A 17,586-nucleotide genomic window follows, 5' to 3' on the forward strand; every position below is an offset into this window, starting at 1 on the left:
CTAAACGTGAGGCTGATCCTGTCACGTGACTGTGTTTCGACCAATCACACGGGCCGCTGCCTTCACTGGGAAATCAACACGGGGAGAATCTGCAGCAGGCATTAAATTCCAGGGGTTTCGTTACCACGACGTAAAGTGGGCATGTTTCCGGAGGTCTTCTTTAAAAAGAAAACAGCATACTACGAAGGACAGAACAGTCATACAGGTTGATTTATTTTAGAAAACAAATAAACAACCAAAAACTACGGTTAGGGTTAGGGTTAGGGATAGGGTTAGATTAACAAATAAGCCACGCCTACCTGATGACGCAATAGCTGTTAAACTGTACTGAAATCCCTGGAAATAATAAGTGCCTGCCGACAATCTGCACTGCTGCTCACACCACGCAGCGAGACACTTTGTGCGTAAAGGAAAGGACGAGTCAAGTGCAGCTTCCCGAAATATTGTGGGAAGAGATGGTCTTTTCTTCAGGACTGACATAACATTTAAAGGTAACATGTCTGCTGCAGACTGGTTTTGTACATTATGTGCTGAAAGGTGAAAAGCGCATTGTCGGAGTTACATAAGTCACCCAACGGTGACCCAATTTTACTGGTTCTGTCTCAAGATTGACCAACAATGGCTCATAAATATACATAAAGGTGTTATTACTAAACAGTCTTAGTGACAATGTTGGCGTTTTGTTAGATTTAGACGTGTGTGATCAATGTTTACTGATGGAGTCTGGTGTTGTTTCACCCAGTTTACATTGACCTAATTTCTACTCTGTGAGATGTTTGGGTTTTTTACCAACATGTGACTATTCATACACATTATTTTACATTTCTCACGCTATTATAAGAATTGAAGATGATTAACAAGATCCAACATTTGTTTTAATTTGTCTTGCATATAATATAATATAACATAATATAATATAATTATTATTTTATGTGTAGTATATAAAGATTATCCGCTATATTGTCTTAAATAGAGATGATCACTCAATTGTGCCAAAATAGCTTTTGGATTCCCTGTGTTAAGTCCCTGTCAGTAAGGACATCTCTATTGTGTCAGCGCTCAGAATCAGACTCTGTTGCAGCCAAGAAAACTGGATGTCAGACTTATATTTCTGGCAGATAGCACAGATGGACAGAATGTATGCCACAAGATGGGGCAGTACACAGTCATGAAGGAAAAGAGAAGTTAGGAAAGCAGATATCTCATCTGGGCTTAATGGTCATAGGCAGATGATTTTGGTAAGGGTACATTTTACTATATGCACATATTTTTAAAACTTTTTTAATTAGTGATTCGTCTGAGATATGTCTGTACAATGATGTGTGATGTATGTTACGTATAATGTACATCATGTGTTCTAAGTAGCATTATGTATGTCCATTAGGTATTATGTGCAATATGTATTAAATATGTACATCATGTACATAATAAGATAAAACACTCGTTGTATAGTGATGTATTTCTAAACCTGTGGTAATGGTTATTTGATCAAATTACCATGTTTTGTTTAATGTTTGTTTAGCATTTTATTATTTTTTCCTAACTCATTAGTAGGTTTGCTAACACACTGTTTTCCTGTTTGTCCATCACATAAAGCCGAAACAGTGAATATGGCCCCAAATTCCATCCACTGGTTTCGGAAGGGCCTGCGTCTGCATGACAACCCTGCACTTCAGGAGGCAGTGCGGGGTGCAGCCACCATTCGATGTGTTTACTTCCTGGACCCCTGGTTTGCTGGGTCCTCCAACCTTGGGGTCAACAGGTGGAGGTGAGTGAGTGTTTGGGTTTTGTTATGTACAAATGACGGTTAAGTTAGTAGTAAATCTGAATTGTTATAAATTCTCCTAGTTACAATTTTTATTTTATAAAGTACCTGCCTTTAAGGGGAGTCTAAATATGTTAATGAACATGTATGTATGTATGTGTGTGTGTGTGTGTGTGTGTGTGTGTATATATTATATATATATATATATATATATATATATATATATATATACATACATACATACATACATACAGACTCGTGTGTGGGTATATATATACACACATATGTATTATATATATATATAATGGATTATAAGATTATATATTGTTAGCATTTTTAGGCTTGTTTCACAAGAAAAAGGACATGTTCTCACTAAAGTGTCCTTTACCAAATAAACTTGAATAACAAAAGATTCAGCTGAGCAGCCTTTTTATTTTTATTGCCTAAACCTGACATGTGATTTAAGTATTGACCAATTACACACTGTACCAGGAATCACTTACATTACTGGGGTGTGCAAGGTGTGCTCCATGCTGTATACAGATAACAATAGTGCACTACAATTATTTTACATATGCCTGTAAATATTTAATAAATGCTTTCGAGTGCACTAATTATTCTCTGGTTTCACTTACTTGAGTTCTAACTTTTGCTTCATACAGCCAAATGGACATAGCAAAAACTAGATACCTTCCCCAGATCTGATGCTGACACACTAATCTTTTCCATACATTGGTATTTTAAACATGTCCACCAATATAGCAGTTTGAACAGACTGGGGATAATTGCTTTGCTAGCATGATCGCTGATTGTCGTGAGGATGTAGGCCAAGAGATTTAGCAGATGCTGGAATTGGAAAAGCTGTGAATCAGTGAGTCAGTCCAAACAGAAAGCAGTCTGTCATGGATCATGTCATTGATTTTTTCTAATTTTCTGAATGGATTTTTTAAACAATAGTTCACCAGATTGTATCACATTAAAAGTAATAAGTATGTGAGTGGACATGCTCTCATTAGCTTCATTTGTACTTGTTGCATGTCCAGAACTGGTTTAAGACTTTTTGTATGATAGCAAGTGTGGAGTATATTTAATCTAATTTTACCAAACTTGGGTCATTATTTGTATTTATTTCTAAATTATTAATTATTTGTGTTTTGCAAATGGATTGTATCACCAAAGTGTACCACAAAAGCAGTGGTACATTTTTACTTTTGCTCTAGAAACATGTTTTAAATATCACATTTATAAATAAAATAAACAAAATATGGCATACCTCATATTTTATCTTTGCATGCTTGTTGAACAGCAAAAACTGAAAGTGTGATGTCTCACTGCAGGAACATGAGATTAATCAGAAAAGAATGACTTTACAAAAACTACAAAGATAATAAAATTACATTACATTGCAGAATATTTCTGATCCATTTCTTTAGTTCAGTGCAAGTGAATTCACCTGTTTAAACTAAAACTTTCTTCTGCACCCTCTGTAGTTACAGACTGTCACATGACCCAGAGAAATTGATGCTGGAAATTAGGTATTTTCTTTCTTTTGGATGGTATAAGAAGTCCTGTTGTAGTTGAAAGCAGGTCACTAGGCTAATTTTATGTTCTCCAGTGGTTGCACGCTTGAGCATTCATATGTAGGCCAGGGCAGTTATATAATGTTGTATGACTGAGCAAAGCATTGTAAAATGGGTGGTTTTAAACAACTCATTCAGAGAACACATACACTGTAGGTCAAATCAATCGGGTTTATATTATAATTTGTGTTACTGTTTATTAGTAATATTTCAGCAATTGGAAGATTTATATTATTTTCTAACATTCAGTGATTTTGTAAATTGTACTACATAATCTTTATGAATGAAGTTCAGAAACTTTTTTTTATACTACAAACAGTTGTGTTTGTAATATATAAGGCAGTTGTATAATGGAATTATGTCAAGGCGGGGGCAGTTTTGTATGTGGAGCATAGGGAGCTTTGCTGTCTGGTCCCTAATCATGGATTTTCCAGCAGACAGTCTGACTTTTGTCTCAGTCTGTATACTACAGCCAGAACACAGACATAGTTGGAAGGTTAACCAGGCCAGGGGCATGTCTTGACACCAGACAAATGAATTGGAGCACATATGCTTCCTGTTTTTGTTTTTTTAGATTGTAGAGTAGTCTTTTTTCTTTGTTGTAATTGTAATGTAGGCTTTTTTTTTTTTTTGAAAAGTATACATTTTTAGTAAATGAATCTGATAATAACCTCATAGTGTCATCATTTTTACCCAAACCTGGCCTGGGTTCAGTGCTTTTTTAAAGTGTTGGTTTCACAAATACACTTACAGTCATTTGTGGCTTAATCAAATAAAGATTGATGTTTTTGGATGACTTAGCCATAGCCCAGACATGAATCCACCCCAAAGCGCTAACAATTTGATGGATCTAGAACAGGATGTCCAGACATATCCACAAAGTCTGTATTGGGTCCAGATTTTCATTCCAATCAATCAGGAACCAAACCTGATTCCATCTGTTTAATCAGTTGATCTCGGCTTTCAGTAGGCTTGGGTATGGCGTCTGCTTGGTTAGAATGAAAACCTGCACCAATACTGGTTATTTCCAGACAAGATTGGACAGTCAGTCTCTAGAATATTTTTGCAAGAACCTGTGGCAAAATATTGGCATGTCAAGAAGTGTCATGCTGATAGATAGAGCTAATAAAAATCAAAAGGTGCTTCAACAAAGTTGCAGTTTCGAGGTGTGCACACTTATGCAACTAGGTTTTCCCCATGCTTTTTTTTTCAGTAAAAATTATTTTTCACTTAATTTTTATAAGTTGTAATTTCACATTGAGGGTGGAAAAAATGTACACACACACACACACACACACACACACACACACACACACACACACACACACACACACACACACACACACACACACACACACCTTTTCTTATATTACCTTCACAAATTAAATTAAGAGTGTAGCCAATCATGGGGACACACCATTGACAGGTGGGAAGCTCTGACCGCTAATGATGTTCAGATCCATTACATGATCTCATGAGTCAAGTGTACACAAACAGTTGTTTGAACCAAAAATATCTTTAAACCTCTTCATGTCCAGGTGGGCAGTGTATGAAGAAAGCTGTGAATAGAAACCTCTGGTAGCTCTAAGATAAGACCACAGCTTACTGGGAACGTGGGACTGTTTATAGAAAAGCTTTTAGGATTTAAATCCTGATAAAGGATGGTGTTGCACGTGCTGTCAGGTTTAGAAATGCCATGAATAGACATATTAATCTTTTTTAACTTGTTCAAGTCGTGACCCGAGGTAGTTCGGAATAAGCGGTAGAAAATGAATGAATGAATGAACTTGTTCAACTGACGTTTTCTGACAGTACATATATTTACCACTAGAGGGAGGTGTTTCTACTCCTCATATAACCATTACTTAGACTGCTAAAGTGTGAATGCATATATAGAGAAGTAATATTAAAAAAGAATGGCAACTTATATTTACAATTGCATTTCCTACTTGTCGTTTTAAAAACTGTGACATAATTCAAACGCAAGTGCAAACCGTTTGCATTTCGGATTAAGCGAATGCACAATGTTTGCCAAATTCCAAATGAAAAAGAAAAGTCCATCTGTAGAAAAACCTTTTAATATTGTCTGCAAAATCGCCCTATATGCATAGTTGGAAGTCATAATCATTTTTAGTTGAACTCTTGAAAATGTATTTTATGGTAAACTTTCTAATATGGAGAGAGTTTTTTTTTAATGGTCGATTTAAAATAATCTTTTTTAAATGTTCTCATTACACAAAAATTATTTTCTTACCTCATGTATAGCTGAATTTTAACTGTAAGTGGGACTTATATCAAACACAGCAGGCAAGATGATTTTAAGCAGCATTCAGCACGGTAAGATGTATGAGCTCCCATGCACTGGACTACTACACTATTGTGAGAATTCTAGCTATAATGAAATGTAAAGTAATACAGGTCATGGGCTGTTTCAAATAAAATGAGAAAATGTCTTGTTTGACATGCATTATTTAATTAATGTACTTAATAATGGGGTCTTGAAAAAAGTCTTAAGGTGAGCAGTCATGAGACATTCATGAGGAAATCTATTTTAGTAAGAAACAGGACAATTGGGGGGAAAAGAAAGCAAAAGAACAAAGAAGACAGCTGAGGATGAATTGGAATGTCTACTTCCAGCACAATAGGGACTCAAAGCATAGATCCGAGTTAACAAAGGAGTGGACTCAGAAGTTGTCGTTTTGGAATGGCCCAGTCTGAGCTCACATCTAAATCCTATTGAAAACCTGTGGAAGGTCTGGTTTACAAGAGCCCCCAATGCTTTTTATTTGTATACATGTACATTAGAATAAAGAGAAGTATTCCAGCTTTTCAGGATGCAAGTGTCATAGCAAAGAATTAGCAATGATGTTGCTGTAATACCCCTGTAGCAGTAAGGCTTAATGGCCAAAATACATTTTTCCCCTCACTGTACACTGACTTGATTAAAAAACTGCCAGAATTACTTCAAATTGAAAGAAAATTTGTTTGTGTATGTTTTTTAGATTTCTCCTTCAGTGCCTAGATGATCTTGACTCCAGTCTCCGGAAGCTCAATTCACGCCTTTTTGTTATCCGAGGTCAACCAGCCAACGTTTTTCCACGACTGTTTAAGGTGAAATTTGTTCATTATACCAGCTACCTCCCTCGTATTCTTAATAAACTATTCTTTGAACTTATTTTTAAAAGTAAAAAAAAAAAACAGGTAGAAATTTCTTTGAATTTTATTTAGTCTTTCTTCCTCTTTGCTTTTTACCCACTCAGGAGTGGGAAATATCCAGGTTGACTTTCGAGTATGACTCAGAACCTTTTGGGAAGGAGCGGGATGCTGCTATTAAGAAGCTTGCAATGGAGGCTGGGGTGGAAGTCATTGTCAAGATCTCACATACGCTTTACAATCTGGACAAGTATGAACTGCTTTAATTCATACTGATATATAATGCCAAAATATACAATAGCAACATTGTTTCTTAAATAATAACATTTAAAAAAGTATGCAATTATGTTGTAAATTATTTGCGTATTGAAAATTTCAAACATTCCCGTTGGACCAACTATTACTAAGATGCTTTCTCTATTTGCTTTGTCCATTCATTTTTTCCCAACAGAATCATTGAGTTGAATGGCGGTCAGCCACCACTCACCTACAAGCGTTTCCAGACTCTGATCAGCCGTATGGACCCACCAGAGATGCCAGTGGAGACCATGTCTAGCAACATTATGGGCTGCTGCGTTACACCTCTATCTGAAGACCATGGGGACAAATATGGTGTGCCTTCTCTTGAAGAGCTGGGTGAGATGCCTATGATACATTTCTATATTTTTTGTTTTTTAATTTTTCAGCAAATTCTTAGGGTTTGAGACAAGATAAGCATAGAAGCCCATCATAGACTACATACAGAAAAGAAAATATAAAACCCCAAAAAAAGGATAAAGAATGCATTGAATACATGGACAATTTCAGAGTTACTTTTAAGGGAATGCTCAGGCATCGGTAATCAGCACTGATATAGTACCTGTTTGCTGAATTGCAATACAGTACACATTTTAAATAAAAAAATACATATTAAGTTCTTAAGTTCCATTGTTTTTTATTATAGTATGCATGAGCTACACAACTATATTTGTAAATAGGTGCTAATTATTTCATTTTTATTTATAGGGTTTGACACAGAAGGACTACCCTCTGCTGTGTGGCCAGGCGGGGAGACAGAAGCATTAACAAGGATTGAGAGACACTTAGAGAGAAAGGTGGAGGAATTAAAATAGGAAGTCTTGACTTGCTGCTATAGAAGCTGTAGAATATCAGTTCAGATTTAAACAGACATGTATTACACGTAAAGTGTGACTGTTTCTGGTGATATATATTATTTTCATGACGCTGTTTATGATTCCGTTTTTTCCCCTTTTTTTCCAGGCTTGGGTGGCCAACTTTGAGAGACCAAGGATGAATGCCAACTCCCTGCTGGCCAGCCCCACAGGTCTGAGCCCTTACCTTCGCTTTGGCTGCCTCTCCTGTCGCCTCTTCTATTTCAAACTCACAGATCTCTACAGAAAGGTTTCCCCACATCTCTTCTAATTTTAGAAACAAACAGAATGAAAGTATTTCATATTAAACTTTGAGTATCGGTTATGTGCTTTTTGGTGTAGAATGAGATATGACCTGGAATGGAATATAAAGTTTCACTTGTTCACTTTTTTTTGTCTAGGTAAAGAAGACCAGTAGCCCTCCTCTCTCCCTCTATGGCCAGCTGCTGTGGCGAGAATTTTTTTACACTGCTGCCACCACTAACCCACGATTTGACAAGATGGAGGGCAACCCCATCTGCGTTCGTATTCCCTGGGATAAGAACCCAGAGGCACTGGCCAAATGGGCTGAGGCTAAAACTGGTTTCCCATGGATCGATGCCATCATGACTCAACTGAGGCAGGAAGGCTGGATCCATCATCTGGCTCGTCATGCTGTGGCTTGCTTTCTCACCCGAGGAGACCTATGGATCAGTTGGGAGGAGGGCATGAAGGTACATTGCACATTTGCACTATCCACTTTAATACAATCTATCTCGTCTGCAATTAGTGCAGAGTGCGGCAGCTACTGTAGGTTTCTAACTGGCACAAAAATTAGAGAACACATAACTCCAGTATTATCTACTCTTCACTGGCTTCCAGTCCAGTATAGAATTGATTTCAAAATCAATAAAAAAAGCATTTCACAACATCACTCCAAGCTATATCACCAACCTCTTAAAAGACCATACTCCAGTCAGGTCGCTGAGATCAGAAGATAAACTTCTACTGGCAGTTCCCCGTTCCTTAAAAAAATCTAGGGGCAATAGAGCTTTCATGGTCATCGCCCCAAAACTGTGAAACAGCCTCCCTTTGCACACTCAGTAGGCCTCAACTTTAGAAGGTTTTAGGTCTTAGTTAAAATCTTTTTAATTTAGCATTTGTTGAGAATAGACTTTGTTTAGAGAGAGTTTATTGAAGCTTTTATATATTTTATTTCATTTTATCTTTTATCTGTATCCCTTTTATGTATTTTATTTTGTTTTAATTATAATCTGTCCGATACATATTGCTTTAGGCTTTTTGTAATATTGTGCAGCATTTTGGGCAATTGAAATTGCAGTAAAATGTGCTATATAAATGAATAAAGTATGAATAAAGAAAATCTGTACACTTATACACTTACACCCTCTTATGCAGTTATTCAATCAGCCGATCATGTGACAGCAGCAACTCTAGACTGCTGTGTATAAACATTCCTGGAGATGCAGTTTATTAAATACTCAAATCAGCCCTTCTGGTATTCACCAAAATCCATGAATAGTTAAAATCACAGTACACAATCAAAGATCACAGTTTTCCCTATTTTGTTTAAAAAGAAAATGAACATTCGTCTTTATTATACTGCTGCACATTGGTAGTTTAGATCATTGCATGAATGTGCAGGTGTACAGGTGTTCCTAAAAAATTGGATGATGATTGTCATTATAGAATAGATCTCTGGTATCTGAATGTTTGGTGTTCACTGAAAAGAAATTATTAACCACATGTTTGAGTTTACTACCAAGATAAGTAACACATCAATCAGTTCCCATGAATAGGCTGATATGACTTGAAATAAAAGATAAGCTAGCAATTCTAATTGAAGAATTTATTACATAAAACCTTGAAATTTGTAGCTTTGTTTGAAATTATGAACCATGTGGTATCATTTTTAAATAGTAATTTTGTAGGGCACTGGTAGTGATGACACTCCGCAGGTTTGGGATCAAGGGTTTAAGAGCTTATAGCAGGTATAAAGGTGCATGTGGAACATGGGCATGACATCCCATCAAGAGTGTATTCCAGCCTTGTACTCTGTGTCCTGGGATAGATTCTGGATATAATCTGTTTATAAAATATAGACTTTTAAGGGTTTTTCAGGGTTTTTTTATGCTTTGCAAGGAATCAAACACATGAGCATCCCACTAGTTCTGAAAGAAATCACCCTTGAATACTCCAAATAGTTGTTAATCCATGGTTGTATACATTGCACGTAAATACTGTTCCACTTCATTTTTGAGATTGTTTATTTACTAGTCCTGAATTAAATTAGCACTTGGTAGTAAGCCAAACATTTTGGTGCAGTACTGTCATGGCCATTATTGTTTGAAATGTTTAGTTGTTAATGTTTTGCTGTATTTAGCTATTCTGTAATGCAAGCTGTGATTAACAGGTTTTTGAGGAGCTCCTACTGGATGCAGACTGGAGTGTGAATGCAGGCAGCTGGATGTGGCTCTCTTGTAGCTCATTCTTTCAGCAGTTCTTCCACTGCTACTGTCCAGTAGGGTTTGGTCGGCGTACTGACCCTAATGGGGACTTCATTAGGTAGGTACTGTCACCTAAACATGGTTAGGTAGTAAGTAACACTTACAGCTTATGCACATGAAGAGCTTTTAATCCAGACTTTTTAACAGTATTAAGTCTCCTAGAAATGTGTTACTGCTGTTGAACTCCTGTTTAAAAGAGAGATAAAGTATATTAGTAGGTTTGAGGACAGCTGTTTTCAGAAGCACGGGTAAGTGATTATTTTAGGCAGTTCAAATGGATAGTTATAGGGCATGTATAAATGAAAGCATTTAAAATAGTTTTTTTTTAGCATGGATACCTGTATACTTCTCTACTGTCTCTGGCTTTATTCTCATGTCTTTTTGCTACTGCTAAACGTATTGTTTTAATTTACTTTTTTTTTTCAATAAATGCATTTTGTGTCATTAAAATGAGATCTTAATTTTTTTATTTGTGATATGTTTGCTGTCTTCTATGGGATTGGGTGAAAAGTTTAGTTTTTCCTTTCCCCTTTGTAAATTGTGGTTGATTGCTTTTAAGACAAAAGCCATTCTTAGCCAAAGCATTTGGAAGCCTGTTAGCTGTGATTCTGGTTGAAGCTTGATGTTTTTTCTCTGGGCAATACAGTAGCCTGTTCTTTAGCTCGGTAGCATCTCGTTTCATCAAAAGGGATTTTAACCACTTGGTAAGGAAATACAAACCCATGCCTGCATTTATTACATAGAGATCTCCAATGCATTTCCCAGAGGGCATGATGGGAGGTGGGGACCAAAGCCACAGATAATAACATTCTTTTCTAGCTTTAGGCAACTCCTTTTAACAGGCTCTTTATGAAATGTTTAATGGTGCTCTTGGTGTTAAATGCAGCCCTGCCTGTGCAAGAGAACAATAATAATGGAATGTTTCTTCCAAGTAATTTCCAAGTAAACTTTCCTATAGCACATGTAATGCTTAAATTCTATGCTCAAGCTCCTACAAATTTTTTTATGAGGCATGTAGTGGCCTTCCACAAATCACCCAATGCCCAATGTATATACAGTATTCCTGGCTCTGTTAATTTCTTGTCCAAGCAGGATAAGAATGTTCCTGGCGAAAGGGTTGTGGTCACTTTTGGCAAAACGAGGGGGCCACCCAGCAGCTAAGGACAGTATACCGTGTTGCTCGTTTGACAGCTAGCAAGTTTCTCTGCATTGGCTTGGGATCACTTTCGTCTCAAAAGCGATCAGTAGCAGTGCGAGGGGCAGGGAGTGAATCTGAACCTCTTACTTTATCCTGAGTTTCATCTGGGCAGATCGGGTGGGTTAGGAGCGGGGAGGTGCTTGATTGGATGGATCTGGCGGACACTAAGAGGGTGGGAAGGGTTGGTCACTGCCTCTGCTTTCTAACGCGTGTTATAGTAGGAATCTCCGTAGTTTCTCAGCACAGGCAGAACTGTTGGTTTATACTGCGTCCGCCTGTCCGCAAGCATTGTGGTGACATCGACCACCTTCTGTCCAGGCTCTGGTAAGGTGGATCTTGTAGGTAGGTGGCCTTTCTCTGTCCTGGGACCAGAAGAAAAATCCATTCAACCACACGTTCTGAATTCTAATAGGGCTTTATTGAATTCTTTTGTACTTGGCTGATTGCTTATAGTGGCGTGGTGACATGTGTATTACTATTATAACATGACAATGAACATCTGTAACTCAGCCACACTGTGCACAAAATGTACTTTAAAAGCAACAGTCTTAATTTTGAAAAAACAGCACTTTCATTTTTTTTCAGTACTACAAACGTATTTATTTCTAGTTTAAAATGACAGTTGTGAGTTGAATCTACTCAATTTTCTGCATCAGTTCCTGTTCACGAAATGAATGCTCTATTATATGAAGCACATGATTAGAGGAACCCTTGCAATATTACATATTAATCATAAATCCATCTACAACACACAGCCTCTCCTGTATCTATGATGAGACTCTGTGGTTTAATCTCTCCTTGTCCTTCCAGACGCTATTTACCTATTCTTCGAGGTTTTCCGGCCAAGTATATCTACGATCCATGGAACGCCCCAGATTCGGTGCAGACTGCAGCAAAGTGCATCATTGGAGTCCATTACCCAAAGCCCATGGTGAACCATGCAGAGGCCAGTCGCCTTAACATTGAGAGGATGAAACAGATCTACCAGCAACTCTCCCGCTATAGAGGACTAGGTTAGATTTTGCCTAAAAGCTGTCTTGTCTATGACTGATATCATTTTGCAAAGACAGTAGTGTATATTTACTATGATATTTACATTTAATGCATTTGTCCAACGCCCTTATCCAGAGCAACATACACAAGTGTTTTTACATCTCTATCAATGAATACATTAACACTGGTTCACTAGGTTACAGATTTAGGATACCATCAACCTAATACACACACACACACACACATACAACAAACAGACAATAGTGCTAGTTCAAGTATTTCAGGAAGATATAAGCAAACCATATTCAGATATAATAAGCAATATACAGTATATGATATAAGAAAACCATGTTCAGTTGATCACCAGGCATATTTTTAATACACAGGATCAGATTGTATGCACAAATTACTCTAGCCAGTGAATTGGCATTGTGCATCAGTACAAATAAAACAACAACCTCTGTAATTTATGCAAAACTATTCAAATGCTTAAACAAAGCCTACTTTATGACTTGACTTTTGTGTGCATGAAGTAATCTATTTACACTTTGCAAATTATAGAGTATAAACTATAAAATAATTAACTGTATTATTGCATACTGTATCAACAGAACTGTTATAAAAGAGAGACTTATGAGACTTGGTCTGTACGGATTTGTTTTAATAAATTAGCAAAAATGTAAACATTTTAGATTCTAACATGTTTATAATTATTAGTTCCTATTAATCTGTTTTTCATTCATGCAGGACTTCTGGCCTCCGTGCCATCTACGCACAACGGGAATGGGAATGGGATGGTCTACTCTCCAGGAGAACAGCAGTCTGGGAACAGCATACCAGGTGAAAATCAGCGTTTCTTATTTTCCTTGAAATTCCCTCTATATAATGTACTGATGGTGATGATGTGGTAATTGGCATCTAAATTTGAATATTTCTACTACCAAAGAAATATAGTTGTATATTATGCACTCCTGACCAAATGGAATATACTCAGTAAAATTAACTAAAACATTAGTTAACTATAATAAGCTGTTTTAGCCAGTTTGTAATCATTATCCAACCCCATGATTAATGAGATGTAATTGACATACACCATTAATAACTTAAGGATTGACTGAATGTATAAATCCCATTTTAATATAACAATGAGATATGCCTGGTTTAATGTAATAAGAATGTCAAGTAGTATTCTGTGGTTCACAGGTCTAGTTAAGTAATGGGAAAGCCACACATGCATTTGGCCAGGATGATAATTCACATTTGTTGCTGATCCATGGCTCACTTCAGAGCTTTCCTACTTTCAGCACAGGAAATATAAATTTCAAAACCATCTCTATCACCTAACAGACAAGAGAGAAAATTACTGTTATTCCTTGCACTAGTTTTACTATATTCAGATCAGTCTGGTGATACTCTACACATCACATCTAATTCTGTCCTCTTCAGAATACATCACTACCACTTTTTCCTGAAACCAAAAGTAACATGTGAAAGCCATGACCATCTGACCTAGCCTGAATTAACTTCCCTTTATCCCTTCATAACCCAAACTATCAAATGGTCACCATTTGGTCTAAAAAATAAGAAGCATGCATTAAAAGCTACACTAAACTCTAAACTTTTCCTCATTTACAGTTTCACTGTTTCACTCCCTGTGCTACTTAATGAAGGGGTCACACAAAATATTTATGAAACAACTGAAATTTGGGAGAAAGGAATCATTTAATTCACATTAAAGGAGCAATCGATTAAGGTGTGAAAAATCTATTGCAAAATCTATATAAATTTGTGTTAAAAAAAACATCTAAAGACACAAGCGAAGCATTACATATCAGTTGTTTTTTCCAATTTTAAGTACTACCTTTTTGCAACAGCACCAGCCAAGTCAGGCAGTTCGGTTGCCAGTGGTAACCGGAGTGGAAGTATTTTGCTGAACTTTGACAATGAGGACCAGGGACCAAGCAGAATGCAGCAGCAACAAAAGCTAGGTGAGACTGAAACTAAATTGTATGCTAATGGGACAATGCACTGACTGAGCACTTTATTAGGAACAGTAAGTCTTCAGGGTATGAATGTCGGAAACCTTCCTTTGTAATTCTAGTCCATGTTGACATGATTGCATCAAACAATTTATGCAACTTTTTCATGTGCAGTTTTATGCTTCAAATCTCCATTTTACCAAATCCCAAAAGTGCTTTATTGGATTCTGATTCAGTGACTGGGAAGCTATCAAAGAACATTACATTTTGCTATGTAATATGGTGCATTAGCATGCTGGATGTAGGCATTAAAAGGTGAGTTTATTATGGCCATGAAGTGATGCACAGGGTCAACAACAAAACTCAAATATGCTGTGGCAAATAAGATATGATTGATTGGTATGAACAGGCCCAGCGTGAACCAAGAACACTGTAATCCAGGCAGGTTTGGTAAATGGATTCATGCTGCTTCTTTCAAATTCTAATTATACCAGCATCAGACCATCATCATTCATCAGACCATGTGTTTCCAGTTTCACCAGTTTTTGCTTTTATTTTAGATTTTAGGATGCTGTAGCTATCAAGTCTACCAGTCCAAAATCTCTATTGACATAACAATTACTATCTCACCATGAATAACAAAATTCAACATTTTCATACTATCTCATACATATACTTACTTAAAGTGGACTAAAAGGAAACATGACATTTGTGAGAGTATATTTGGTAAAGATTTAAAAAAACTGTAAAACTGTTAATTGTCACAAACAATAAATTGCAACACGGAGAAGATGCAGCAATAAATCAGGTAGGTAAATCGTTAAAAAAAATCTAATTTATATAATAACTGATCATTTCATTTACAGTATGTTCACAATTAATGGTTCTATGCAATACAGTCTGTTATCAGTAAGCTTAGTTTGTAAAGCAACAAAATAGGAAATATTAGGGCATTATTTGGATGGTTTTATTGGATTTAAACTTGATGCCTTAATACAGAATTTACTTATTGTGATGACCTTATTGGCTTTCATATAGTGAGGAATTTACAGTTTCAATCACAGCATAGCCAGTCAGATTTTAGGAACCAAGTATGCTCCTGTTTTCTAAGTGTTATACCTGCTTCTGTTTCTTTTGGTTTCACCGTTGTCCTCTTCTTTTTCTCTGTTTCAGGACGTGTGCTTCACACAGCCGCACAGCGTGTCACATGTAAGAGGGAGAGAGAATCAGAACGAGACACTGAAGGTGACGACACCCTCTTCACCTCTAACAAGCTACAGCGACAAATAGCAGAGATCTCTACTGTGCATCGCACCAATGGCAACCAGCCTGGTATGGTAAATGAACTTAACATCAGCTAATCTCCGTCATCATGAGCCACCCATATGACATATCTGTACCAACTGTATTCTTTACTGTTTTTTTTTTCAGTAGAGCTAGATGGACATATCAAACTGAAGTGAACACAGAAGTTACCACTGGTTTTAATATGAAGACCTTTTCTTTCTTTGTTTATGATGGGATAGGGAATTGTAATGCTGGCTATATGGTTTAGAATTAATAACCCAAATGGTCAGTTATTAAGAAAGTGATTATGACACTATTAAATATATGAAACTGGTCCTTTCTTCTTCAGAACAATATATATTTATTTTATTGTTTTCAACATTTTTGTCAGTTAATGCAGATAAATACTATTTTTTCCAGGAAAAGATGCTACTGCCACCATAGTATTTTGTAAATTTGGAAACCTTTTATATAAAGATGAATTTAAACAACATCAGATCTTTGCAGCAGCCAGAATATTTGAGTGTTTATATGCATTAATAAGAGTCTTACTAACACATATTCTAATTACATTTGAATGCAAATGTTTGCATACCCTTACTTCTAACTGAACAATAAAACAATAAAATATAAAACCATCAATGCAACGTTTATGGTATTGCTGTTAAGAGTAAAGAGTTTCAAAGGGATATTTTAGAAGGTGATGTAAATGTCTTATTGTTATTTCTGTTATTCTGCTTGCCTCGTTAAAAAAAAAGTGTTTTTTAAAGAATATTTTTCCACTCTTTGTTCATGTTTTTGTCTTCTTTTTTTTTTTCATTTTATTTTACTACTTTTTTTACACTGTTTACCAGCTTTCTGAAGGTCAGTAGTTTTTATTTTAGATTAGATTTTTACTACTGCTGACTCATGACTGCTTACAACTGTTTATAGCATAAATAAGAATGAGTAAGTAAAAATGTAACTGGTTAATTAAGCACATTAAAATAAGTCCGAGTATGTCATTGGAGTGCAAACTTTTGAATTGCTAATAATGATAACAGCAAAAAAAAAAAAAAATTGTATGTGCAGTTCAGGTTCTGTAATTTTACTTTTGCACCCATAAAACAAGAGGAATGCAAACTTTTGCACTCAAATGCATATTAAATATGATATTTTTTCTTTTTTTTTTCCAAAAAAAAAGATATTCTTTTTTTATTCTGTTTTTTCATTTTTAAAGTCACTCTGCTGTATTTTATATTTTTAAGAGAGAAAGAGAGTTATAATAATGCTATTTTGTGTCAGGTTTTTTCAAGGCAGTGTTCAAAACAACAAAAGTCCTGGACAATAGTACTGGACACTAGTAGAGTAAATAATGTACATTTGTTTTTAGATTCTCATGGTGATATTTTTAAATTAGAAAAACAGTGTGCTTTTTGAAGTGCCCGTTTAGACTTATTTAGCATTAAATTAACATCAAACATTAAATAATGCTTCATAGTACAGTAGTTTTTTTGTGAGTGTGAGAGAGTGTGTGAGAGAGTGAGTGTGTGTGTGAGTGTGTGTGTGTGTGTTTTTAAGGACCACCTGGTCCGACCTCACAGCCAGCAAATGCCTAAAGCACAACAAAATACAGAATGGGAGTAACTGGAGAGGATGTTCATACCAGCTATTCATCATAATATAGATGCGTAAAATATGTAATTCTAATGCCATACATGCACATACTTCTAGTTTTATATACCCTTTCTCTCCCTTTTGCTCCTACTGGTACAGTAGTTTGTATGGTTCTCCAAACTAATGGATTTATTAGCCATCATAGCATTTTTTTTAATCACATGTCTTTTTTTAATATCAGAAATAGAGAAAACCCCAACAATATACAGTACATTACAGCTATTTCCAAAGGTTTGTTCATACCAAAATAACAGAGTAGAAATGACAAAAATGTCTTTGTACAAAATCATAGGAGAAATATTTGAACAAATGATTTC

The 17,586-nt window shown here is 36.0% G+C and overlaps 1 protein-coding gene across 7 annotated transcripts; it reads left to right on the plus strand.

Annotated features, from left to right (window-relative positions):
- Window positions 1–242: 242 nt before the first annotated feature.
- On the plus strand, window positions 243–16,787 carry cry3a (cryptochrome circadian regulator 3a). 7 transcript variants are annotated; one of them, XM_027167366.2, is made up of 15 exons: window positions 246–491; window positions 1,057–1,238; window positions 1,597–1,768; window positions 6,348–6,456; window positions 6,606–6,748; window positions 6,950–7,134; window positions 7,504–7,592; window positions 7,759–7,899; window positions 8,051–8,362; window positions 10,063–10,214; window positions 12,165–12,367; window positions 13,095–13,187; window positions 14,222–14,335; window positions 15,500–15,658; window positions 15,758–16,787. In XM_027167366.2, exons 3-15 carry the CDS (start codon window positions 1,611–1,613, stop codon window positions 15,787–15,789), a joined length of 1,890 nt encoding a protein of 629 aa, XP_027023167.2. In that variant the 5' UTR covers window positions 246–491; window positions 1,057–1,238; window positions 1,597–1,610; the 3' UTR covers window positions 15,790–16,787. The 7 variants fall into 7 exon arrangements, with proteins under 7 accessions (XP_027023172.2, XP_027023167.2, XP_027023166.2 ...); XM_027167365.2 differs by having other exon boundaries at window positions 1,119–1,238; XM_027167369.2 differs by lacking the exon at window positions 1,057–1,238 and having other exon boundaries at window positions 15,500–15,663.
- Window positions 16,788–17,586: the final 799 nt, after the last annotated feature.

This window comes from Tachysurus fulvidraco, chromosome 14 (assembly GCF_022655615.1).
Source record: "Tachysurus fulvidraco isolate hzauxx_2018 chromosome 14, HZAU_PFXX_2.0, whole genome shotgun sequence".
In the NCBI taxonomy this organism is placed as follows: Eukaryota; Metazoa; Chordata; class Actinopteri; order Siluriformes; family Bagridae; genus Tachysurus; species Tachysurus fulvidraco.